Source organism: Gymnodraco acuticeps, unplaced genomic scaffold (assembly GCF_902827175.1).
Source record: "Gymnodraco acuticeps unplaced genomic scaffold, fGymAcu1.1, whole genome shotgun sequence".
NCBI lineage: Eukaryota > Metazoa > Chordata > Actinopteri > Perciformes > Bathydraconidae > Gymnodraco > Gymnodraco acuticeps.
This window is the reverse complement of record NW_022989748.1, coordinates 1229297-1255863: the sequence shown is the minus strand read 5'-3', so window position 1 is coordinate 1255863 and position 26567 is coordinate 1229297. Positions and strand designations below refer to the sequence as shown.

The following is a 26567-nucleotide window of genomic DNA, read 5'->3' as shown; positions in this document are numbered from 1 at the left end:
ACTGAAATAATTGTAGCAATTGTATTAGGGTGTTGTGAGTATGTTTGTTGTTTATGGAAGCCCATCTCTGCAATTAAAGGTAGGGAAGGTAAGAATGGAGAAACCAGCTCGAGTACGCTAGAATTTGAAAGTACACAACAGGAAGAAATCTGCCTCTTCCTTCAGACTTCCTTACAGAGCCCCTCCTCCAACACACACGAACGCGCACATGACCAATGAGGGCACGAGATACGTTTGTGCACAGATGGAAGGCTGACAGGCAGGTAGGCCATCCAGTTACTTCAGCCGAGCCGGCTCAGATGATTGGTCGTGCTTTTTACAGTACTACGGCTTCCACAGATGACATTTTTTATGGATTTATTGTCAAAGCATTGAATGTATTCAATGCTATCGGGATGTTAAGAGCATTCCATGGAATATAACAAAAAGTGTTTCTGAAGTGAATTACCTACCCCGCCTTTAAAGGAACAAAATAAGATGCAAATAAAATAATCCTGTGTTTCAATATGAGAAACGTTGCCAATATAATGACCTAATAGTCGAAAGTAATGACTATTATCCCAAACATACAACTTAGTAGTGCAAAATAATGAGAAACTTGTTGGGATTGACTCATTTGAGATCCACACATTATTTTTGACAGTTTCTCATAATGAATTACGGGATCTGTGTTTTTCTATAACATTGGGAGAAACATGTTTTCATAATGTATGTTCCCGACATCTTTAAAATTACCCATTTTAATTCAGCTAGTTGGTTAATGTGTGCCTGAGAGTGTGTGCGCGCGTTTCTCGCGCGTGTGCTCAGGTGTATATTATATGGGGGTGGGGATGTTGGTATTATATGACGTCAACGGAGACCCAATGCGATGTACAACCTTGGCAAAACAAAGTTTGAATAATGACGCCACCCCTCCTGTTTTATATATTTACTGTATTTCCCCCTCGCGCAGACCTGAACCAACGGTAATTAGCTTCGTGCTCACGCGCGTCTTCCTTCATTAGTGCAGCTGCAGCTCATGACCCCGGTTGGCTCTCCTGCGCTGTCGGTCACGCGCGCACACGTGCACATACGCACGCCCGCATCACGAGAGGCAGAAGCGAGCGGCTGCAGCGGAAACGGTTTGGCAGGGAGGGCGACAGACGGCTTTGACTTTGGGCACTTTGTCACGTTTCGACCGGAGAGGAAAGATGCAGCGGGCAGAGGAGAAACACTGAGCGGGAGGAGAGACCGGGAGAGAGCAGGTGGTGCTGCCAAACCCGGAGTAGACGATGCTTATTTGCCGCAGGCCCCGCCATCGTGAAATTGGATACCGACTTGCGGCGGATGGGGTGACCGAGCTCGCTGCTCCGCCGGGGAGGTCCCTGCCTTCGGACGTTACCGGGGAGGGAGCTGCCTGTGCCCGGTTCTAAGGAAGGAAGGAGTGGCAAGAGGGAAAATGCAGACGGAGGAGGAGACGGCCACCGCTGAAGAGCCCATTTTGGAGGACGGGTCAGGACGAGAGCAGGTAAGGGCAGTTCCTATGTTGTTTTCTGTCTTCACAATCTTCATTCATGGAAACAGTCCAGTTGGCGTAAAGTTGCGCATAATTTCCCCTGCAAGAGCCTGTTATATATACAGTCTGGTTCATACATATAAGATATTTGCCTGTCGTTTCAAATACAACCCGTGACTTCTGCATCATGTATGACATACTGTTTTGACAAAAAAACGCTAAGAAGTCGAGTTATTATCTGAAGTCCTTGATGCTTCACAAGAGCAAGGACACGGGACAGGACCTTGGCTTTAGACTGAATTGAGATGAGGCTGTGGTTCAAACGGAGATGGGACGGAAGTCCAAGTCCCTGTGTAGAAATAAAGCCCCAGCATTGATGTGACACCGCTCAGTGGTGTGCGTTACTCCTGGGAACGATGCTTTAGTGTTTTTCTGTGTAGTAGGCTAGTGTTCATTTTCCAGCTGACACCAACGAAATACACTAGAGGGTGACATCACCCACACACCTTTCAGACCAAAATAACCCTGATTCAATGTGAATGGTGAGAATAACACCTCAGAGCAGTAAGCATATGTTTTTGTTTACAGAGATTTATGATATTCATTATAATTGGCTAAACGCACTGAGGAGTGTTTATATATTTATGCATGACAAACTTTAAAACCAAACCCCTAATCCGATTTCACTGACCCTTTCCTTTTTAATGTTGTATTGTTGGTTAATCTGTTCAGTTCAAGCAGTTGTTTGGTCTATGACATGAGTATAAGTGTTGACAAATGTCTATAATTGTCTCCCAAAGTGATGTCTTCAAATGTGTTTTTTTTGTTACCAACTCAAAGATGTTCATTTTAATTTCAAATTGGTGTAAGAAAACCTGAACATTTCACATTTAAGGTGCTGGAGTTAGAAAAATAGAGTTTTTATTTAAAAAAATGCTCAAACAGATTCATCTTTTTCCAATTTGGTTGGCAATTACTTTAAGATTTGACAACAAATGAATTTATCTTTGACGCTCTATCCTGAACTTTGAGATGGCATCTTGTGCAAATGTTCATGTTTACACACAGTATGACACGTTGCCTTCCCACCACCAAAAACTCACACACAAGTCTTTAGTATCCTCTCCTCCTAGACCACTTCCTCTTTTACCACTAGCAGCAGCATCATTTATTCAAACACGTTATCGTAACAATGTAAAACCGAGAAAAACAGGAGGTGGCGTGATAAAATAATGCGTAAGGCATATGCCAGGAAAAGTATCAATGATAGCTAAAGATGTGGTTAGCTATGATCTCACCACCTTGAAACCTGATGAGGAGGGTAGCATGGACCAAGCAAGAACACCATTTGAAAACAGAATCACAAGTGTTTAATTCTGGCAGCCATTTATTCTCTGCCGATTGAATAGTCGATTTGAGTTTTGGCTTTAATGAACTTGTGGCTTAAATACGTTAAACTCATTATCTTTAACTGATTATAAGTGGCAAGAGGAGTTTTTCTATTTGTATTGTCCGACTACGTCTGTAGTACATAGAAGAGTGGCCTGACCAGAATACAACTGCATAATGAAACATTTGGCAATAGGCTTATGGTGCTCTAAAGACGTTTGCATGTAGATTTCAAAGCCTGGTAAATGCTTTTCACTTCATTCCACCACTCTCGTCTGTCTTTCCTCCACGCCTGCTGTGCAGACAGTGCCATGTAATGCAACGAATGCAGTCATCTGCTCCCTGCCTCCATTGCTCTCTCTCATCTCTGCCTATAGTCTCCTTTCTGTTTTTAGATCTGTCTGCCGAGGAGTATACAGCTTCACCCTCTCTCTTTGACTCTCCCACTGTCAAATATTTGCACACTCATGTCTCACTTAACTGTATTCACTCCCAGGCCCACTTGAGTATGCATGCACACTCACACAGGCATTATCATGTGAGGTGGAGCCACTTTTATTCATATTCAAATCCCATGTTTGATTCATATGTCTGTGCACGTATTTCCATTAGCAGACAGGAGGATGCACGGATCTAACGTGTGTGAGGGAGACTTAATGAAAGTTTCAAATCCAGAACCAGAACAAAATTAGAAGTAATAACAAAACATCTGGTGATGGCAGAGGCAATAATTGTATCCAACCCTCATTCTGACACCGATAAGAACACTAATTAGAATAGTTGGAATAGATTTATTTTAATGCAAAATACATCAGAAAATGCTATGCTATTAATACAATTTTCCTTTTTTGTTTATATACAACATTGAAGGAAATATATTTGCGTTGTGCACTCACAAAGAAGATATTTAATGACATAACCCTGGATGTTGGGAAACTGGAATGGACATTTTCTGGACAGAAATGGATGAATATAGAACAAATCTGCAGATTAATACAAATAATCCTAAGTTGTGGCTCTATTTGCAACCACCTACTGTTAACATTAGACGTATACAGTATGACACACATTTCAGAAAATATCCATGCCAATAGGAGTCCTGTACAGGCCCTCAATTCAATCAGAAAAGTAAATATTGGAAAGAGAAGAATAATTCCATTTCTGAAATTTGAGTAATCCTCCTCATTATCCTCTTTAGTAGACTTGACTAATCCTAAAATGAAAGTATGCATACACTGTTGATGAGGAATGTCTATCAGCTGCAGCATGGAGGGAAGCTGCAATAAAGAATAACGGTACATAACTGCAGCCATCATGAAGTGGGAACAATGTAGAACGGCCATTAGCTTCACTAACAGAGAATGTATGTTTCATTACATAAATCACAATTCAATTACTAAACAGGAGTAGGTGATACGAGACATCGAGCGTTACAGACGTGTTATGTAAAACACCGGTTCCTCGGGGAGAATCTATTCAAATGATATTCAAAGCTCCAACACGTGGTCTAAAATTAACACACGTTTCTGCCTGTTGTGAATCCCTTCTGACTGTAATACACAAAGCCACATATTGTCTCTTTTCATAGTTCATTCCAAGTATATACATGCGTTTAAGTGCTCTTATATGTATAGCAACACTTGTATGTTACAATACACGGAAGTACGTTTTACAAGTGTTTTGAATAAATTAAATCCAAACTTAATTTTTTGGCAAAATAATGATTGTTTTGAAACGTATGGTCATACATATGAACAGTAGAATAAAAGAATAATCTGCAGGAGTTGTTAGAGAGGTTTCTGTGCATGTTTTGAATTCCGCTCATCAGAATCGGCATATAACTGAGATCTAGGCTGACTGCTGCTTTGAGTTGTATTTCATACACAGGTGACCCAAACCACCTACAAATGTAATTTGAGGAAACCAATTACCAAAGTGAGCACATACTGACTGATCATTATCTAAATGATAACAATGTATTAGTAGAATCCGGCTAACTGACCCCCTCCAATTACGTTCAAATGACACATCATTTTCCACAGTGTACTGCAGGCACCAGCAGCTCTTCTTCCTGTCCTCACTTCATTTGCCACCCACATGCTACGGTAGCTAATTATAGCTGCACCAGTCCCACCTATCAGCTGAATCAGTGTGAGCAGAGCGAGAGAGAGGAATGCACACGTTTAATTTGACACATTTAGCCAAACATCAAAAAACATCTCTGCAGTGGACTCATTTAGAAATTCCAATGCAATTTTCTATTTATAGTTTTTTTTGTAGGAAAGATAGGAGGGAATATTAACTCTACATAGTGGTACTCTAAACTAAATGTATCCCTATTGAAGCATAAAGGAAATATTAAGAGACTGAAGTTTGACCTGAGCACACGTATATAAAAGCCAGTTAAGTATGTGGCAGATTAGCACCATATTCTAGCAGAGGCTAAAAGACCAGATTAGAGGCTAATGATTGATTTTATGGACGTTTACCGGCCGGAGCCGATCCCATTAATGCAAAGGCTCTGTCAATTGCAGCTTAAGTAGAAACAGGAAATAACTACAGCATGCACAGGAGCTTCAGCCTCCGAGCAATGCTCTGAAATGCTATTTTGAAAACAAAGGTGTGTGATGCTTGTCCAGAAAAACGTTTGGTAACAGATCCATGCCAGCTACGTGGACTCTTCTTCAGACGGCTGTCTCTAGTGACTGTGGATGCTCGTGGAATATATATAGAATTCAGAGATAATCTGTCAAAGTATCAGCATTTCATCTCAGCAACATCTTGCCAGACAATAACGCTGGTGAAGTGCAGACACTGAATTCAAGTTATAAATGAAGCATTTATGAAGAATTAGTCATGTAAGTAGCACCCTGGATCAACGCTCTTCAAAAGAGCTTGCAAAAAAGGCGGCCCAAACTTCAAGAATAACAAAATGAGAGTCGACACCCTCCAGACCTGGCTGTGTAGATTTCTTTTCATGATGAGTTCTGGGAGGAGAGCTTTGCCTTTGATCTGTTGCAGCCTGACAAAGGCTCACTAGACGCAGCAGAAAACTGAAAGAGGATCAGGAGAAAACCAAGAAGCTGCAGAGTTTGAAACCAGAAGGTGTTGTGGGTAATATCAAGTACTTATCTGGCCCAAAGTGCACCTCAATCGGTCACAAGGTCACGAGCTCAGTTACCCTGTGTTTCACTGTGCATGGCTGTGGCTCAGGGTGGATACATCGCATATACTAATCAAAGGGTTTGGGGTTCGATCCCCAGCCCCTGCAGTCAACATTTTGTAGTGCAAGATACTTAACCCAAAATTGCACACTTAGGCATGTCTACGGCTTGGAAGTGTATGTAAGTTGCCTTGGATAAAAGTAAAATCACAGCATACCACTGATTGGTTAGTGAGAAATTGCACGCCAGGGGAAAGCCAGAAAAATATGGCATTTTTAAATGTTTCAATAGCACAGCTCCCACAAATGGAACACCATTTTGCTGTCACTTGATAAAACATCTTAAAAAGGCAGTCTGCAAAACTCTGGGTTGTTTGCATGGCCTTACTTACGCTGAAAGATTTTCTATTTGGAAAAGCAAAGAGGTCACATAAATGGTAGCAGGATATACAAGTTTGATTAGCCTATCCCTCCAAATAATAATAACATGGGAAATAAGGCTGCAGACCAGTGATTTGTCAGAGAAATGTTGTTACATGTGTGACACGAGATTTAAAGATAGCAAAGCTTCATCCAATAGACAGCAGAGTTTTCATTTACTTCACCTAGAAATTGTAAAAAGGCAGTCCAGACCAGATACTACTCTGTGTGGGTGTTTGCCTTTTTAGTGAGTGCTGCGTTGTAGATGTTTTCACATGTTCCATGTGGTGCTATCACTGGGTACTACCCGTCCCGCAGTCAAAAGCAATATGGAGGAAAAGGACCTGGCACCAAAGAAACTGAGAGGAAATATATTGTCGGTTACAATCATTCAGTCAGTGTGTTGCCAAATCAGTTTTAAGTACAATCCCTGGCCTTTCTTAAAAACCTTCTCAATGAGATTCACATAGACTTGTTACACTTTTCAATTTGGGAAAGCAGAAGATGTTTTGATTAGCTTGTCCCTCAGAATAATAATAACTTGGGGAAAAGAAGGCGTTGGTTTGAGCTTTTCTTATCACCGACCAGCTGCTCCATGATTGGGATGTTGCTTCTCGAACAAAACAACTCAGTCTGCTGCTTCTGACAGTTGAATATGATGCATGTCTGCACTGTTACTGGATGCTCTAATAGCTACAACATTAACAATAATTACTGTAAAGTGCACACATCATTTCGTGTTCACAATGCACGAAGAGCTGAGATGACCTTGTAAGCCAAATGAGGTAAACCGTTTTCTCTGGAATTTGTGTGGTATATCTAAAAGTCGCCCTCTATTTTATACCATCTCCCGACTCATTTGAGCAGATCTTCCGTTCCCCGGCGGGAGGCAGAACTGCTCCAATTGACAAAGTGATTGGCAGAAGTGCATGCAGGAATAATTTGACTCCGGTCTGATTTTTCTCGCACTTGGCACACGACACCTGCAGACACTTGATAAAAAATGTCAGCTGCAGCTAGAATATAACATTTTTAGGCAGCATGTATTTGCACAAGGTAAGAGGAAAAGGACAGGATGGATTTGGAGCCAGCCAGACAAAATAAGACTGAGATAGAGGCAATTTTGTCAGTGTGGTTCCCTGGGGAAAGTTGCATTCTGTTACTGCCTCTTTAGTCTCACCATCCCTCTCTCCTTTTTGCTTCCTTTCAAGTTGCATTCATGAAAAGTTCATGACCGGTTCTCTCTCACGCTGCTGAAACCCTCCGTCTCTATCTCTCTCTACACTTTTAGCCCAATCAATCCACTTAGAGACAGACTCTGAGAGAGGATGTAACAGAGGAGACGTGGGGGTGAGGAGGACGGAGGGGAGACTGAGGTTGGGAAACAGAGTAAATGCTTTGGAGGTGGGAGGGAAGATTCGGGGAAGGAGAAACAAGATTACGTAAGGAAGGAGGATGTGGAGAGGAAAGGCAAAAGGAAAGCAGATGTGTGGGATGTTGTGCGCAGTGTGGGGTTTTGGGTGGTGTTGCAGGGAGGTGATGGAGTGAGTGGAGGTGTCCTTCACGCAGCATTTCACTACTTGCCCTTGACGTACAGTAGTATAAAAAAAAGAGAGAGAGGCGGTGTGTGTGTGTCGCAGCCAGTCAAATTTGCTAGTGGAAAGCCATTTGTGGCTGCACTGAAGGAGTGGGAGATAAAGATGGGGAGGGGGAGTGGGGGGTGTGTGCTGACAGGACTTGGCTGAGAGGAGGAGAGGACACTGGTGTCATTCACTCTTTTTTTTAATTCGTCATCTGCTTTGTTGCTCTTTTGCCTTGTCGCATTCAGTTGGAGCCATGGTGAGGACACGTGCAACACACACACACACACACACACACACACACACACACACACACACACACCAAACAGTATGTGTGTGTGTGAAAGCTGCGTTTCTCTCTTCATTTTCCTGTGATACACTACATACATAATACACAAGCTTTCCATCTCTCCCTCTCTCCCTCTCTCACTCTCTCACTCTCTCACTCTCTCCCTCTCTCCCTCTCTCACTCTCTCACTCTCTCACTCTCTCACTCTCTCACTCTCTCACTCTCTCCCTCTCTCACTCTCTCACTCTCTCTCTCTCACTCTCTCTCCCTCTCTCTCTCCCCTCCTCACTCTCTCACTCTCTCTCTCTCTCACTCTCTCACTCTCTCTCTCCTCTCTCCCTCTCTCACTCTCTCCCTCTCTCACTCTCTCACTCTCTCCCTCTCTCAACTCTATCCTCTCTCACTCTCTCCCTCATCTCCCGCCTCTCACTCTCTCCCTCTCTCACTCTCCTAACTCTCTCGAAGCACTCTCTCCCTCTCTCAACTCTCTCCCTCTCTCCACTCTCTCCCTCTCTCCTCTCTCACTCTCTCACTCGCTCCCTCTCTCACTCTCTCACTCTCTTCCCTCCCTCTCTCTACTTCTCTCCCTCTCTCCCTCTCTCTCCTCTCTCTCTCCCTCTCTCCTCTCTCCCTCTCTCCCTCTCTCCCTCTCTCCCTCTCTCCCTCTCTCCCTCTCTCACTCTCTCCCTCTCTCCTTCTCACTCTCTCCCTTTCCCTCTCTCCCTCTCTCCCTTCTCCACTCACCTCTCACTCACTCTCTCTCTCCCTCTCTCACCTCTCTCTCCCCCTCTCTCTCTCTCCCTCTCTCACTCTCTCCTCCTTCCCTCTCTCCTCTCTCCTCCTCCCTCTCCACTCTCTCCCTCTCTCACTCTCTCCCCTCTCCTCTCCTCCTCCTCTCTCCTCACTCCTCTCTCTCCCTCTCTCTCTCTCTCTCTCTCTCTCACCTCTCCTCTCTCCCCTCTCCTCTCTCCCTCTCTCACTCTCTCCCCTCTCTCCCTCTCTCACTCTCTCCCTCTCTCTCTCTCTCACTCTCTCACTCTCTCCCTCTCTCACTCTCTCACTCTCTCCCTCTCTCACTCTCTCACTCTCTCACTCTCTCCCTCTCTCACTCTCTCACACATTCGTGTTTCGCTGCTGATGTTGGAGTGCAGTCAGTTCAGAAGAGTCTAGAAGTATCTTTTTATCTATTTTCTCATCTAAATTATTCACTTACACTTGTGTGTGTGTGTGTGTCCAGCTGTGTATCTAATGCATGTGTGTGTGTCCAGCTGTGTATCTAATGCATGTGTGTGTGTCCAGCTGTGTATCTAATGTGTGTGTGTATGTTTTGAGTGCACTGTAATATAATGTCTTCAGTTCAAATGAGGCTGTGTGAGAGAGACATAAAGTGTGTGTGGCGCACTTATCCTATGATGGGTAAGGGTTTGTGCTTTAATGCACTCACTTGTTCAGAACCTCACTTGCTCTGAAACCCAACCGGTTTTACAAATGGGAAATGACGGGTGTTAAAAACTCCCTCCAGGTTTACCAATAATATGTTGTTTCCATGCCAAACATATGCATTTCTTGAAATAATTTCCTCCTGGCATGCCGTCTTAAATATTAACAATGTGAGGCACACTGTATTATTCATAAAAATCTCGTCAACGTGAGAAGGTAGAAATGTGTCAAATCTAGTGGCACACCTCAGACTGGTTCATGGCTAACTTTAGTGTTAAAACAGCGTACCATATGTGTGACACATGGCTTTAGGATAGGAACAAAAGGATTGCCTGTAAATGATTATTAATCATGGCATTAGGAGCTTAAAACTGAACTCTAATTGGATGGATATTTAAAGTAATATTAATAACCTGCTCCAGTCATTCAACAAGCATGGGAAACTGGTTAGGGCTCAAAATGAGCTCAATGTTAAAATCCACATGGTAACATGCTTACAATGACAGCTTTATTTAATTATATAGCACGATTTATACAGGGGGGGACAATTGAAAGAAAATACCTAATTGCAATTATTTTTGACTGATATTGCTATTCTGATATGATTCACAATATGAGAGGGTTGACAAAAACATTCAACATAAGTATTTATTATGAAGTCTGCAAATGACTGTTTGTTGGCGACTGGCAGCACCACTATAGAGACCTTCAGATATTTTCTCATATTTTGCCTTATCCAACAAATGGGTTTACTGCGATTTGCATTTTGTACCAGTCCATATTGTGATGTTCGATAAGATTGTGATTAATTGTGCAGCCCTACTTTCATACAAAAAAGAAAACCAAAAGACTTGTACAGCAAGAAATATTATTTTCAATGTCCTCCAAACTTTGAGCATTGGAGAATTGACCTGTTCTCAATGGTTTAAATTAATTGTGTGTTTGATAGCATCTTAACGCCTATCCCCCCTCTCTTTGTCCCTCCCCAGCAGCGTCCGGTGCAGCAGTCCTTTGGTTCCTCCCTGTGCCGGGAGTCTCACTGGAAGTGCCTCCTCCTGACCCTCCTCATGTATGGCTGCTTCGCCACGCTGGCCTGGTGCGCTCTGTGTCGCGTCCCCGTCCTCGGCTCCTCCTCCGGTCCTCTGGGTTCTGATGACGACGCCACCTCGGCCGCCTACTACAACGACATCCTGCACCTGGAGAGCCCGTGCTCCAGCGGCTACGTCTACATCCCGCTGGCCTTCTTGGCGATGCTCTACGTGGTTTACCTGGTGGAGTGCTGGCACTGCTTCTCCAAGACGGCAATGTTGGCTAATGCCGAATTCCAGGTCTGTGGGATAAAACAGTAAAAGCATTAAAGGGGGCCTATAATGCAAAATGCACTTTTTGATGTCTTTTATACATAAAAAGGGGTACAACGGAGCTGATCCAGATTTGAGTCCAATATGATGTGGACCCACGGCACTATCAGAAACAATGCCTGACATGTTTTGGACGTAATATGGTCTTTGATTACATTAGCAAGCATTGCTAACACTCAGAGCTAACCTGTACTGGAGAGAGTATGTGTAAAAAAAGCAGGAAATAAAAAAAGGAACTCACCTTGTGATAAACCCGCAAGAGAGAAAGCATTTGAGCTACATACTGTTTCAAGTTCTCTAACAGGGATTAAATAGAGGGATATGAGGGATGTCTAAAATGGATGATCTGTTTGGCATTTTGAGCAAAACATATCAGACATGTTTTTTATATATTTTGATATACCCGAGACCCATAATATATGCCTAAAAATAGCATAATAGGAGACCTTTACATTGAACAAGAGGGCCTCATAGCTTACAGAAATGTTGGAAGATTTCGGTAACATATCTAAATGTCATTATTTGTCTGATATTGGAAATTCTGAAATGATGTTAGAGCAGGGGTGGCCAACCCGCGGCTCTCGAGCCGCATGCGGCTCTTTGCCTAGTTTCATGCGGCTCTTCAGTTCATATCGAATTGTATATGTGTGAGTTTGGGGGAGAGACATTGACTCCTGACTAGTGTTGCACGGTGTACCGATACTTGAAAGGTACCGCGATACCCTGCCGTTAAAAACGTTACGATTCCGCCGTTTCATTAGTATCGGTACTTTAAGAATGACGGGGAAAAGTACTCCGGTGAGAAAGCGCCGTTTTAATAAGAGCCGTGTGTGTTCAGCGCTCTGCTTCCACTCCCTGCACTGCAGCCTTGCCTGCAGTCCCTCCCTCTCAAGCACGCTCTAAGTCCCTCCCCTCTCAAGCACGCTCTAAGTCCCTCCCCTCTCAAGCACGCTCTAAGTGCCTCCCCTCTCTCGTGCACGCGCTAGCTGCCAGAGCATGTGAGAAAACGAGAAGCATGGCTGCAAGTGGGAGTGCAGCTGCCGCTGCGCCTCGGCTTGTTGACAAAAAAGACGCCAGAAGCGAAATTTGGAAGTATTTGAGCGATATCTCTGACAGTGAGGGCAAGCCTACGGACACCACGAGGCCTGTCTGTGAGACATGTATTAATTTTATTTAATACGAATTCTTGTCATTTATTTTATTTATTGTTCTCATTGTTTAAAAGTTTGTGTTATGGTTATGGTTCTGGTGTGAAATAAAGCACAATAATTACATTTAAGACTGTTTCCCTTTTTTTAAGAAAAGTATCAAAAAAGAATCGGAATCGCAATTCTTGACTTGGTATCGAAACCAAAATGTTGGTACCGTGACAACACTAGCTACTCCTGACAGTTAAACCTGATATTTAGTAGGTCTGTTAAGTATTGAATGCTGATAATTCTGACGTAATTTGGCCGGTCAAAGTTGTTTTGGGCTCGGATAAAATCGCTCCGTTACTTTCGTCCCGTGTTACTTTCGTCCCGGCTCTCCCTATGTGTGTATGTGTGGTGTCAGGTGTCAGTATGAGAGGATGACAGCGCGTCTAATTTTGATGTGACCCAAGAGCCAATCACAATAATACCTGCGATGCAGTGAACCAATCACCTTTGAGGGGGGGAAAACCTATCGTTGATTAAACACTATCCAGTGCAGGGGTGGCCAACCAGTCAGAGGTTAAGAGCCACATTTTTTCTATGTTACTGCAAAGAGCCACATCAAACACACAGTCACTGATAACGCTTGTTTCAGTTTTTTGTTTTCTGGAGACAAGATTTCAACCACGTCACTGATGCATCTTTGTGGCATTGGGATATATATTTTTTAAATCCTCTGGAGCAGAGAGAGGAGCTGTGGATTATTGTTATTGATTATTGCATCAGTGTTTCTTAGGGTCAAAAACACTAAACTCACAACTTAAAATGAAAGCGTTTAGTTTATTTAATAAAGAGCACATGTTCAATGTGAAAAGTGACAGTAGTTATAGATTATTTGCAATTTGGTGCTATATATATATTTAAAAAATATATATTATATATATTTTTGAAACACCTTGAATTTCAGGGGGGGGGCGCGGGGCTCCGTTGGCGGGGCGCAGCGCCCCTCCAACACAATGGTAGGGGGAAACACTGGATAGTGTTTAATCAACGATAGGTTTTCCCCCCCTCAAAGGTGATTGGTTCACTGCATCGCAGGTATTATTGTGATTGGCTCTTGGGTCACATCAAAATTAGACGCGCTGTCCGGTACTCACCGGTACGCAGTACCGGCACTTCTGGTTCTGACCCATGGAGTACCGGCACTTCTTGCTCAGTACCGGCATGCTGGCGGTACTCCGGTACTCATGCACCGTGCCAGTACTCAACACTCTCCCGCCGTTCTTATTATACATCCATATATATATATACAGCCGCCCGGTACTCAGTAGATGCGTCATGAGGTGCCGAACGGACATTCTCATCGCTCTAACCGCTGGAGTTTCACAGCGGCTGTCAGCTGTTTACTCCTGTCATTCAAACAGAACGTGCTGGAGAGGGGGCGGGGCTTATCTTCTCCATGTAAATACTGTGGTGGAAACGACTATGTCAAAATTAACCTATTTGACCGTGATTTAATAGTAATACACGTTTCAAAATAATAATAATAATAATAATGCCGAAGTAGTAACAACATACTGAAAACTGTTAGTAAAACCATGTTTTAATGCTTTACAATTTACATACCTAGATGCACGTGTGTTGTGTTTATGCAGTGCAACTCCCACCCAGTGGGTGGCTATGTAGAGTGATAGAACAGAGCAGGCACGCCCCCGAGAGAAGGAAAGCAAGTCACGTCACAAATTAGCATTTCTAAAATGTTAGCGTGGATTAATAAAAGTGCAAAAAGACAGCGGTTGTCGCCGGAAGAAACTTCAAATACAGAGAATGCTGTGCCTGTGTTGGAAATTGTGTCTGATGGGGAGCTTTCTTTGGTTGATCCTCCTGCTCCAAGTTCTAGTGCATTAGCATTAGCACTAGCTCCGCCGCCTCCTCCAGAGCCTCTAACGTTAGCTGCTGCTGGCGCAACTGCCACCACCAACACCGGGCAAAGCGATGCACCTGACTGCTGGACAACGGACCAGGTGCAATATTTTTGCAAGACCAATGCATGGCTCCTTCTTAAAGATAAGAAGCTAGGATGTCGGATATGCAGAGATGTCAAATCTTTGGGAATACACACTGGACAAGGACTGAAACTGTCAACTGAATGGGGTGAGTGTGCAGTGTCTCATTTCGGTGTTGACAAGGGCAAACAACAAGCTAGCCTGAGAAAACAAATCAAAGAACATAAATAATCACAAGCCCATGTAAAAGCTGCTGACATGCTTACATCTGCTTCACGTGAAACTATTCAACATCAAGTGCAGTCTATGCATAAATCTGAATTAGACACCACTATCAGAGTTTTTCGAACGGCATATAAAATTGGCAAACATAGCCGGCCATTCACAGACATGCCAATTGATTTGAATGTACAGAAACTGAATGGGCTGAACGTGGGCAGGGTTTTGCACTCCAATAAAACCTGTGGCGAAATCATCGACCACATAGCTCATGAGCTGAAGAAAAAAATGGCAAAAGACATTACAGAAAACCAAAGAAAACTCTGTGTTTTGGTCGATGAATCTACCACTATTAGTGGTAAAACGGTGCTTGTTGTGTGTCTACGCTCAGCATTAGCTGATGCTGAGCCCGAAACGTTTTTTTGGGAGCTGATCGAGTTGGATGGAACAACGGCTGATGACATCACAAAGGCGTTAATGGAGTGTCTTGGAAGAGATTTTTAACGAGGACTTTTTAGGTCAGTGTTTCGTTTCTTTTGCATGTGATGGGGCTTCAGTCATGCTAGGGAAGAGAACAGGCGTTGCTACCCAGTTGTGTAGTAAATTCCCAAGCCTGTTTGTGTGGCACTGCTCCAATCATCGTCTAGAGCTGGCAATTGGGGATGTGGTCAAGGAGGTCTCAGGGCTCAATCATTTCCAGATCTTTTTTGACAAACTCTATTCCTTGTTCCAAGCCTCCCCCAAAAATCAGAGGCAGTTAGCGCAGTGTGCGCAAGCAGTCGGACAGCGTCTCCTGGTGATAGGGCGTGTTTTGTCCATCCGCTGGGTGGCTTCAAGTGAAAGGAGCGTCAGAGCAGTCTGGGAAAACTACCGAGTGCTTCATGATCACTTCACAAATGCTGCAAACGACACGAGCAGGGATTCCAGAGACAGAGCAAAGTACAAGGGCCTGGATGATGTGCTCACATCTGCAACGTTTGTCAGCAATCTGGGACTGATGTACGATGCGCTCACAGAGCTCAGCGACCTCTCTCGGCAACTCCAAAAAAGAGAGATGACACTGCCTACAGCAGATAGGCTCTTAACTCGAGAAATACGAGTTTTTGAATCCATGGTCACCATGCCTGGCCCACACATGACTACAGTTCATACAGCTCTAGCTGAGAAGTCCTTCAAGGGTGTTGCCCTGCGTGAGAATGGCAGGCTTGTACAGATTCATGCAGGTCAGTTTTTCCGCAGTATGGTAGAGAATCTGAGACACAGAATGACTTCCACAACCTCCTCTCATGTCAGCACAAGAGAAATCCCATTACATGGCCGGGAGGCCCGGGACAATCAGCTAATCCAGGACATGAAAGTTATCCATCCTGGAAGTTGGCCTGAAGAGGAGTTAGACGTACAGTATGGGGACGTAGAGGTGCTACGTTTGTGTGAAGTGCTGAAAGTGGACAGAAGAGAGACTGTTCAGGGCTTTCGCGAATACAAGGAAACCAGGGCATCCCGTACACCTGCTGCCATGGAGCCTCTACTGAAAGCAGTCCGAACCATCGTTGTCTCCACTAGTGAGTGTGAGCGGGCATTCAGCTGCATGAACGATATCCTTACTGCAAAAAGGAATGCTCTCTCTGTCAGCCGACTGTCCAGCCTGGTTTTCATTAAATGTAATGGACCATCACTAGGACAGTTCAATCCGGAACAGTATGTGAGGTCCTGGCTGGCAAAGGGAAGGAGAAGTGCTGATGAAAGAGCCTGTCCAGCTCCAGCCCCTGATACTGATGTCCCCAAGGCCTTCTGGAGCCTTTTCTAACAATGTGAAGTATATTGCAAAGCAGCTCACCCAGTGAGAAGACTTTTGGCATAATGTGCCGATTTGTACAGATCCTGGAGATAGAAGGACTTCAGACCAACCAGGGAGTTATCTGATCAGCTTGGTGTTCAATGTAACTCTTTACCATGGCTCAGACTTTGTTACTTGCAGTTACAGTTTCTCATTTTAGATTGTGCAAATTTTGTATTTGTTTTTACATGTTCTTTGTTCATGCTCTTTATCATTTTTCTGAGTTGGAAAGTTAGATTGCATCATAGTTTACTTTATACATATTTGTATTCTTCAGTGGTGAAGTATATTGCAAAGCAGCTCAGCCATGTGAGAAGACTTTTGGCACTTTTTCGTTTTTCGTTTTCTGAGTTGGAAAGTTAGATTGCATTCAAAATGTACAGAAATACTTAATTTTGTTAAAGCTTTTTATAAAAAATGCTTCTGACCAGAGCTTTGTTTCCTTGTAATTAATGTTGAACACCACCAGAGGGGCTCTCACCTGAAAGGTCTCTGCTTCATGTGTCTTCAGCAGAAGATCTAGACTTTGATTGCTATATTTTCAGTTAATATTGACCTTACTGAGCTTTAGCCATATCCGCTGCCTATCATAAAAAATGTTAAGTACAGTGAACCTTTCTAAAATATACAGTAGTAAAGAGACAAACCCACCAGCATTATAGTAGCCAAATTCTTGTTTGTGGGCTGTATATATAAAATTGACTTGAAAAAGTTGCTGATTTTAGAGTACTGGCACCTTTTTCATTCCAATTCAAGCACTGCTCATACTGACACCTGACACCACACATACACACATAGGGAGAGCCGGGACGAAAGTAACACGGGACGAAAGTAACGGAGCGATTTTATCCGAGCCCAAACAACTTTGACCGGCCAAATTACGTCAGAATTATCAGCATTCAATACTTAACAGACCTACTAAATATCAGGTTTAACTGTCAGGAGTAGCTAGTGTTGTCACGGTACCAACATTTTGGTTTCGATACCAAGTCAAGAATTGCGATTCCGATTCTTTTTTGATACTTTTCTTAAAAAAAGGGAAACAGTCTTAAATGTAATTATTGTGCTTTATTTCACACCAGAACCATAACCATAACACAAACTTTTAAACAATGAGAACAATAAATAAAATAAATGACAAGAATTCGTATTAAATAAAATTAATACATGTCTCACAGACAGGCCTCGTGGTGTCCGTAGGCTTGCCCTCACTGTCAGAGATATAGCTCAAATACTTCCAAATTTCGCTTCTGGCGTCTTTTTTGTCAACAAGCCGAGGCGCAGCGGCAGCTGCACTCCCACTTGCAGCCATGCTTCTCGTTTTCTCACATGCTCTGGCAGCTAGCGCGTGCACGAGAGAGGGGAGGCACTTAGAGCGTGCTTGAGAGGGGAGGGACTTAGAGCGTGCTTGAGAGGGGAGGGACTTAGAGCGTGCTTGAAAGGGAGGGACTGCAGGCAAGGCTGCAGTGCAGGGAGTGGAAGCAGAGCGCTGAACACACACGGCTCTTATTAAAACGTCGCTTTCTCACCGGAGTACTTTTCCCCGTCATTCTTAAAGTACCGATACTAATGAAACGGCGGAATCGTAACGTTTTTAACGGCAGGGTATCGCGGTACCTTTCAAGTATCGGTACACCGTGCAACACTAGTCAGGAGTCAATGTCTCTCCCCCAAACTCACACATATACAATTCGATATGAACTGAAGAGCCGCATGAAACTAGGCAAAGAGCCGCATGCGGCTCGAGAGCCGCGGGTTGGCCACCCCTGATCCAGTGTTTCCCCTACCATTGTGTTGGAGGGGCGCTGCGCCCCGCCAACGGAGCCCCGCGCCCCCCCCCTGAAATTCAAGGTGTTTCAAAAATATATATAATATATATTTTTTAAATATATATATAGCACCAAATTGCAAATAATCTATAACTACTGTCACTTTTCACATTGAACATGTGCTCTTTTATTAAATAAACTAAACGCTTTCATTTTAAGTTGTGAGTTTAGTGTTTTTGACCCTAAGAAACACTGATGCAATAATCAATAACAATAATCCACAGCTCCTCTCTCTGCTCCAGAGGATTTAAAAAATATATATCCCAATGCCACAAAGATGCATCAGTGACGTGGTTGAAATCTTGTCTCCAGAAAACAAAAAACTGAAACAAGCGTTATCAGTGACTGTGTGTTTGATGTGGCTCTTTGCAGTAACATAGAAAAAATGTGGCTCTTAACCTCTGACTGGTTGGCCACCCCTGTGTTAGAGGGTGACATTATTATTCTCCTATCCATTGAAAAAAAAAAAAAATGTTTACCCAAGTCTCTAGACATTTCTTTAGGATTACAACACTTTATAATGGTGTATAGACACATAAACTCCCTTAAAAAAAAAAATTCTATCTCTTGATTTGATTGAATACAAAATTACTAGGTGGCTGTATTGACATTTCCATTACATTTCAATCAGTCGTTCAGCACCCAGCTGAGTGTGGACTTCACTGCTGCAGTCTAGGAATAGCTCTGTGACCTTGAGCTAAGCAGCAGAATCTGTTTACTCATTGAAACTGATAGTGTCAGCAAAAGCCTTTAAATAAAGAGCTTGTATACATAAATGGATGGTGATGTGTTAATGTCTGCTGAGACAGTTGCTGATCAAGATAAATAAGGGCTTCATTTCCTGCAGTTCAGTCAGGAATTTTAACATTTCAAGAGGAGAGAACACTTTCAATTTCTTTCCTAAAATAGTCTTTGCCCATTTATATGGAACTGAGCAGACCCAGAGGCATCAGTCTCTCTTTCATCTATCCTTGTCTGCTCTGCCTTTTATCAGGAGCACATTGGTTACTGTTCATCTTAGATATGTGCTACTGCCAAAAACAGCATGTTTTTTTACAGACTTTCAGGGGCACAGATCTTATGATTAATTGATCTGCGTAGAGATTTAAAAAAAACAAAACATAAACAAAACCTGGCAGAGCCTGACTTGCACCAGATTTAACTCAAATCTATGCAAATAAGACGAACCTAATTGTTCTGCTTGCAAGAACTGCTCAGGCAATGTCGCATCTTAAATAGTTTGTCCTCGTTTTCAACAGAAGGAATTGAATTGAAATCAAATATATCTCAAAATAACTTGAATCCAGTCCTAAAAAAAGAACACTGTCTCGAGGAAATGCTGATGTCTTTTGTTTGTTATATAATAACTTGAACTATCTCTTTCATGTAATCTTCGAGCCCTAATTGTGTTATTTATTTATTCTCTCATAAGGGAGCAGAAGGGCATTTTTATGTACCCTCAAATTTGACCATATAAAGTCAATGTAGGAACATACATTTGAATGTGTCTTGAATGAATTCTCTAACACAGGAGGTGTACGAGCGTGTGCAGAGGCTCCAGCAGGCCACACCCTGCATCTGGTGGAAGGCCATCAGCTATCACTACGTCAGGAGGACCCGACAGGTGACCAGGTACCGCAACGGAGACGCTTACACCACCACACAGGTGAGGGGAGCTTCACGTAAATATACTCTTTTAATCTTTTAAAACAACTGATATGCAAATCTTAATTTCTCCTAGTGAAATATTGCATCCCTGTTGCATGCATCATACTTTGCCCCCCCCCCCCCCAGGTGTACCATGAGCGGGTGAACACTCACGCCTCCAGCTCAGAGTTTGACTACGGCCGCTACGGAGTCAAAGACGTGTCAAAGGAGCTGCTGGACCTGCAGCTGCACCCTGCGGTCCGTCTCCGCTTCACCAAGTGTTTCAGGTCAGACTGGAATTAGATGGGTGTTTGGTATCGTTTTTTATTATTATTTCCCTTTATGAAACAGCCATACGTAGGGGGTTGTTTTCTTTTGTTCTTAAAATCCACTTGTCCCTGCTGTTATGTACCTTCCCCCATTCATTGTGCACACATCCTTATTTTCGGGGGGCTAAGAACGTTTTTAACAAATCTTTGTGCTATTTAGCTTCTCCAGTGCACGTGCTGAAGCTGCCTACCTCACCCAGGTAAGACAAGATATAAAGAATTAACATATTTAGTATATTTATTTATTTATTTTCTGCTCTATCAATGTAACTAAATGAATGTCTTATCTATAAAATGTGATAGAATAAGGTCAACCCTAGTTTCCAGAGCACAAAGTGTTATCTTTCAATTGTTTGCTTCATTCTTAGGATTTCCACTCACCTGCGACAACAATGGCAGATTTACCACTCAAATGTCTTTCTTTGAAACAATCATCTCTTGATTTTGGACAGAGATAGAGAAAAGCAGGCTTCTTATTTCTAGCCAGCAACTATTGACTTAAATCTGTCATTACAACTGTTGCTGGCAGATTCAGCTGTAGCTAGCCAGCTTAATAATGTTTCACATTTTTTATGAACACTTGATGAGGGAGTAGGTGCAGTTAAGAAGTTGATCCAAGTATTGTGAAGTCCAGGTCTGGCCTTCACACTGTTGGGTAATGAAACATAATGGATGTGATAGTTGTGAAAATATTTTTAGCTTTAAACATAAACTACCACAAAATAATACAGTAGTAGGTTAAAGATATTCTCCTGAGCTTTGGAGATAATGCTCTGTTAATGAATTCTAATTCTAGCACATCCTCTTTCTGTTATTCAAAGCGAGCTCGCTTCTTCGGGGAGAACGAGGGACTCGACGACTACATGGAGGCCAGGGAGGGGATGCACCTGAAGAACGTGGATTTCCGTGAGCACATCCTGGCGTTCCCTGACCCGACCCGGCAGCCCTGGTTCTCCCGGCACAAAGTCTTCTGGCTGGCCTCTGCTTTCCTGATGTCCTGGCCGCTGCGCGTGGTGTCAGAATATCGCACGGCGTACGTCCACTACCACGTGGAGAAGCTGTTTGGTGAGGACGAGGATGGTGGCGGAGGAGGTGGGGGTGTAGGAGGGCCAGGTGGGGGAGGAAGAGGGGATGGGGTTGAAGGAGGGACTGAGAATGGACTCCATCCTGGAATCAACGGGACGAGTTACAGAGCCATCTCTCGGGTCAACACGGTGGACATGACGGAGCTGGAGTGGCACATCCGCTGTAACCAACAGATGGTGCCGAGCTACTCTGAAGCCCTGCTGATGGACTTGGAAATGAGCGGGGGGACAAACCCCACCGCCTCTACGCCCATCTCTGGGGCCGCAAGCTCCACCCCGAGCACGGGGCCCAACCCGCCTCCTCTCGCTCTGCCCGTTGTCTTCAACTCGGCCTACCTCCTCCAGAGCTGCCCCCGCTGCCGGAGGACCACGTCCAGCTCCAGCCTGCCCTCCAGGCTGCGGGCCCCCATGGGAAACACAGCGCTCCTGAACGCTACCGTGGCAGGCATCAGGGCAGCGGGGCAGGGGGGTGGAGGAGGTATCGGGGGACGGTTGGTGCTCAGTCGGAGCGGATTCTCTCTGGGGAGACTGGCAGCAGGTCGCCCGAACAGCCTGTTTCATTCAAGAAGCATGGGAGGAGGGCTGGGAGGGAGCAGAGAGGATGGAGCAGGGAGTGGAGGAGGAGGGAGTGGAGGAGGAGGGGGAGGAAGCAGTGGGGGAGGAGGAGGATTCCTTGGTTTGGGTTCAAGGCAGGACAACGAGGAGACCAGAGGAGTGCTGGAAGGAGAAGGGGATGAAGAGGAGGAGGAGGAAGAGCAGCAGCAGGAGGAGGAAGCAGCAGCAGCGGTGGTGATGAGACGGGATCAGGGAAGAGGAGAGAGAGACGAAGACGCAGAGCCAGACAGTGCAGGAACAGGGGAGGGGAGGGAGAGCGAAGGGGGAGGGAGGGAGCGTCCTCCATCCTATCAGGACGCGTTCTTCTTTCCCGTCCTCATCATACATGGAGAGGAGAGCTGCCACGGTGGAGACGACATGTGACGATTAAAAAACAAACAACAGATTTCACATTAACAGCAAGAGAGTCTGGGCAGAGGCCGAGGGAGATGAAAGAACGCGCTGAACACAAAGAGTGGATCAGAGAGTGACGGCAATAAGATGAGGACAGAATGAGGTTGAAAGAACTACAGGAAGAAGAAATGATTAAGTAAGAACAATGCATTACAGAGGTAAGAGCAGCTGTGTGAAACAGAATAACCAATGAAACAAGGGGAGATGGGAAGGTGTACGGTAGAACATGACTGTTACAGGGAGCAGTGCATACAGTAAAAGACCGGAACGCACTAGTTCAGATGAGATGATAGCTGACCGCAAAATAATATAAAGTCTGATGCTGTGTTCACACCTAATGTTCTCAGGTGAAAAGCCTGTAAGTGTTAAGATTCTAATAAACATCTTAAATGATGGTGAGGTAATACCATTTTAACTTTTAACAGTATGTCAAAATCCATGTGTACAGACATATGTATGCCTTAGTGAGGATGGAACAGCTAGTGTTAGCATTGCCCTCATCAATCCAAACTCCATTCAAGCAAAAAAGCATTTTGAAAGTTGTTTGCTTGTCCTTTTGCGTACAGACCTAACAAAGGATTAACTGTTCTTATATTAATGTTGTGAGTAATTCACGTGACTGACACAATGTTAAATTCATCTACGTATATGGTGTGAACACAGCATCAGAATATGAGTGAAGCCAAATATTTAAACTGTAGACTTTACACTAAGATATTGAGAACGAGAGGAATGTATACTTCCAGATGTATCTATACAAGAACTAAATATGTCAGAGGACATTACAAAGGGTTTACTAATTCAATGTGAGGAAGTAGGAGAGAAACAATGATGCGCTTTTGGTAAGGTAATAGAAAATGGCAAGGGAGGAGTATAACATTCTAACAACAATAGGCGGAGAGGAATAGTCAAATGCAAACAGACCATGTCAGACCAGATTAATCAAATCATGAATTGAAAGATCACCTCAAGAGGAGGAGAGAAACAAAAAAAGAAGGAGCAGCAACCCTGATCTGGAATCTGATCAGGAAATCAAATAGTATTCAAACAGTCCCCCCCAGAAGAAGACCCAGATTCACTTTACAACATCACACAGCATCTGTCGAGCAACTGTAACATTATAATAAGATTGGAGAAGTATTGATTTCCTCCCTCCTCTTCATGCCTCACCTCACCATTAGCTTCCGCACCACTCTATCCATTACCAATATGGAGCTGATAGAAAAAACTCCATACGAAGAGGAGAGATGGCTTCCTCTCCTTCCATCTTCTGTCCTCCCTCCATTTTCTCTGCTCTTCTCCTCCCTCACCTCCAAACATGCCAAAAGATAGGTGACATTGTGAGCAACACATCTATTGCTTTTTTGAAACACGAATCATTAGGGGCAACATCTCTTCTCGAAATTAGCCTATTGTGTTTTCATTCAAGTGAAAGGGTGTTGTACCGTAGTTGATTCACTACCTCCTTCTCCCTCCTCTACTTCTCTGCCATCACCACTCCTTCTTCTGTAAAGTGCTGCACCTCTCCTGCTCCTCAGATCACATTTCCTCTTCGCTCACTCCACAAATCACGCCTCCTCTCGGCGAGGATTCCTCCTCCACCATCAGATTTTATTAAGCAGATATATCACACTTTAGATAAAGTTTTTTTAAAACCTCTCCCCATGTCTGAATATTGTCGAAGAGACAGAATAAACAAAAATGTTAAGATACTGACAGGTTGCTAACACAGGGTGGGGTTTTCCACCAGTTATGCCTGTATAGTTGTGCTCTAGTTTTAAACAGTTGTAGCCAAAGATAGGCTTGCGTAAAATGAGAAAAAATGACAATAACCTTCCTAAAATAACAAGGTACTATATAACACAGTACTGTATGTGTTTACGCATGATAAATCACCTCTTAGTCTCATTTATGTCCATCATTTTGGACCGCATGGGAAGTCAAACATGAGCTCAGCTGGTATACTCCTAAAATAAAAAACAGACAAGAATAATTCCGAGGTCGAATCGCTTTGTGCAGACGTTAACATTGCTGATAACAATAGTGTAATAAATCCAACAAAGAAATCCTTAAAGCCCGGCCCTTTGATCGAGTAAAGGGCCGTCCACACCGAGAAACATGACTAAAACTATAAACGCTGTGAGCGTCCACACATCCAAAATAACGTGTTGGAGCCCCACAAGGGGTATTGTTGCATAGAGAGCGAAAAGGACACGAATAATAATATTAGAGAAGTTTAAAAATAGCTAGTGATTTGCATCTGTCAACACTGTGGAAGTGAAGAGAGGGACATAGATTCTGTAATAAGAACATTGAATTACGGATACAAATAAGTCCTAATATTCCCTTTTACTAATCCCCGTCCTGTATGTGACAAATACACTTCATTTACGGATGGATTTTAACTGGCTGTTAGTGTTTAATCCTTCATCAAATCGCTCTTAAAGTGATCCAAAATATATTTGTTGCCACTTTCATCATAGTTTTATATTTACAGTTATCTTTATGGTTATCTTTCTCGGTGTAGACGGCCCTTTGGCCACATTGTGCCATGCTGCTTCCTCCTCCTCTTGAAGAATCACCTTCAAATAAGTAACAGTGCTCTCACTATAAAATGTTTAGCCGGCATAGAGATGCATGTAACTTAATGACAGCTATCGTGCAGTAGCTACTAACGGCTATGTAGCAAATCTTTCTGCCATTGCAAAAAGCAGTGAACAAAAAAGTGAAATGTAGATATTTCAGACTCATGTAGATAATCCATAGGGTTTAACTCTGTTTTCAGGCAGGGAGACAATTGGCACAGACAACACCACCATCAGTGCAGTGATTTTACAAAGCATACTAAACCTGCTGCATTAGCAAGAAGCATTTCAACTTGTTAGCTGGACATTTCTTACCATTCCCTGGGGTTCCGCAGCCACTCTGTGATGATGGAAGGTCTCCCTCGTTCTCGAAAAAGCACACTTAAAGAATGAAAGTTTGAAAAAAATATCCTACATGAGGAGTTTCCTGAAAAAGAGCAATGCTTCAGACGCTTCATAAATATGGATCCTTACACCCAACCTGGATTCAGCAGAGACGGCAGGAAACGTTCTTTCAATGAAACTTTCCGGAAGGATAAAGTAGAGCACGGCCTGGTTTGCTGTACGGGACACACACTCTGACACACATTCACACACAGACTCTGGATCTTCCGTAACTTTCGGGGACCTCAATCTGGAGTGGGCACCAGGAGGCACATGGACAGAATAATTACTGGACATCAAATAAACAGCAACCAGGATGTTTCTTTGTGACTGGACAACTGGAAAATGACTTGCTTAAGCAGCCGCTAAAAAGAAGAAAATGTGAGATTAAAAGACAATTATTTTTACAGCTATATATTATTATCTCAGTCTCTTGACTTGTGGATAAAAACATCTCCATAAATGTCCCTGAACAAAAAGAAGCACTAAAAAGCATTGAACCACACTTCTGTTAATTTGATAGAGTTGCTTCCACACATTCATTCACTCTGTTTATGCGTGTGTATTTCAGTTCCTACGTATAGCCACTTAAACTGGAAATCACATGTAGTGAGCTTCAATTTAACATCCTAACTATCCTAATACTTTGCCACTAAAACTGACAAACAGAAAAATACAATTCAGTCTGTAATGTGCTGCTTTTATATCATCTGCATACTTGATTAGACATTATTTCAGGTTATTAAGTGATGTCTTAAATCCAAATGCCTTTGTAAGCTTCAGAATTGTTTTATTTATTAGCTGTTTTTTTATTTATTTATTTATTTAATTATTGTAAAACAGACAATGTACTTCCCATAGCCTTTGATTACTGAGCCTCCAAAATGCGTTGGGTGCTTGGAGTTTTGATATTTAATGTGTTGCGACTGGATATTTATACTGCTTTATTATCAGTGTGTCAAAAGTGTGTCCTCAGTCGCTTCAGGTGTGCCAAGAGCTTTGTGCCCATGATGTCTTACACACACACTCATGCGCGCTTGCATGTTTAGCCACAGCCATAAAGCAGCCATTATAACAGCTTATTTTAGACTAGAGTAACATCAACCCATAACAGCCACACACATGCAAAGTCTTAACTAACACACACACACACACACACACACACACACACACACACACACACACACACACTGAAAGCATGGAGCTGTCCTGCTTTGTTGCCTTTGTGTCGGACGTTGCCCACTTTTCGCTCAGGATTTCAGTTTATGCTGCATTCCTGTGCAAGCTGTCTTTCACACACATCCATCATGCCAAAGCAAAACACACAATTAGAACAGATAATGCCTAGGCTTACACACATGAACATAG

At 43.3% G+C, this 26567-nt stretch overlaps 1 protein-coding gene across 1 annotated transcript; it reads left to right on the top strand.

The window, feature by feature from the left end:
* Positions 1-1054: 1054 nt before the first annotated feature.
* On the top strand, positions 1055-26357 carry LOC117551959 (transmembrane protein 151B). Its single transcript, XM_034225094.1, has 8 exons — positions 1055-1507; positions 10766-11104; positions 19693-19827; positions 19956-20095; positions 20298-20337; positions 20959-21220; positions 21260-21814; positions 21860-26357. The coding sequence occupies exons 1-8, from the start codon at positions 1439-1441 to the stop codon at positions 22198-22200; spliced, it is 1881 nt and encodes a 626-aa protein (XP_034080985.1). The 5' UTR covers positions 1055-1438; the 3' UTR covers positions 22201-26357.
* Positions 26358-26567: the final 210 nt, after the last annotated feature.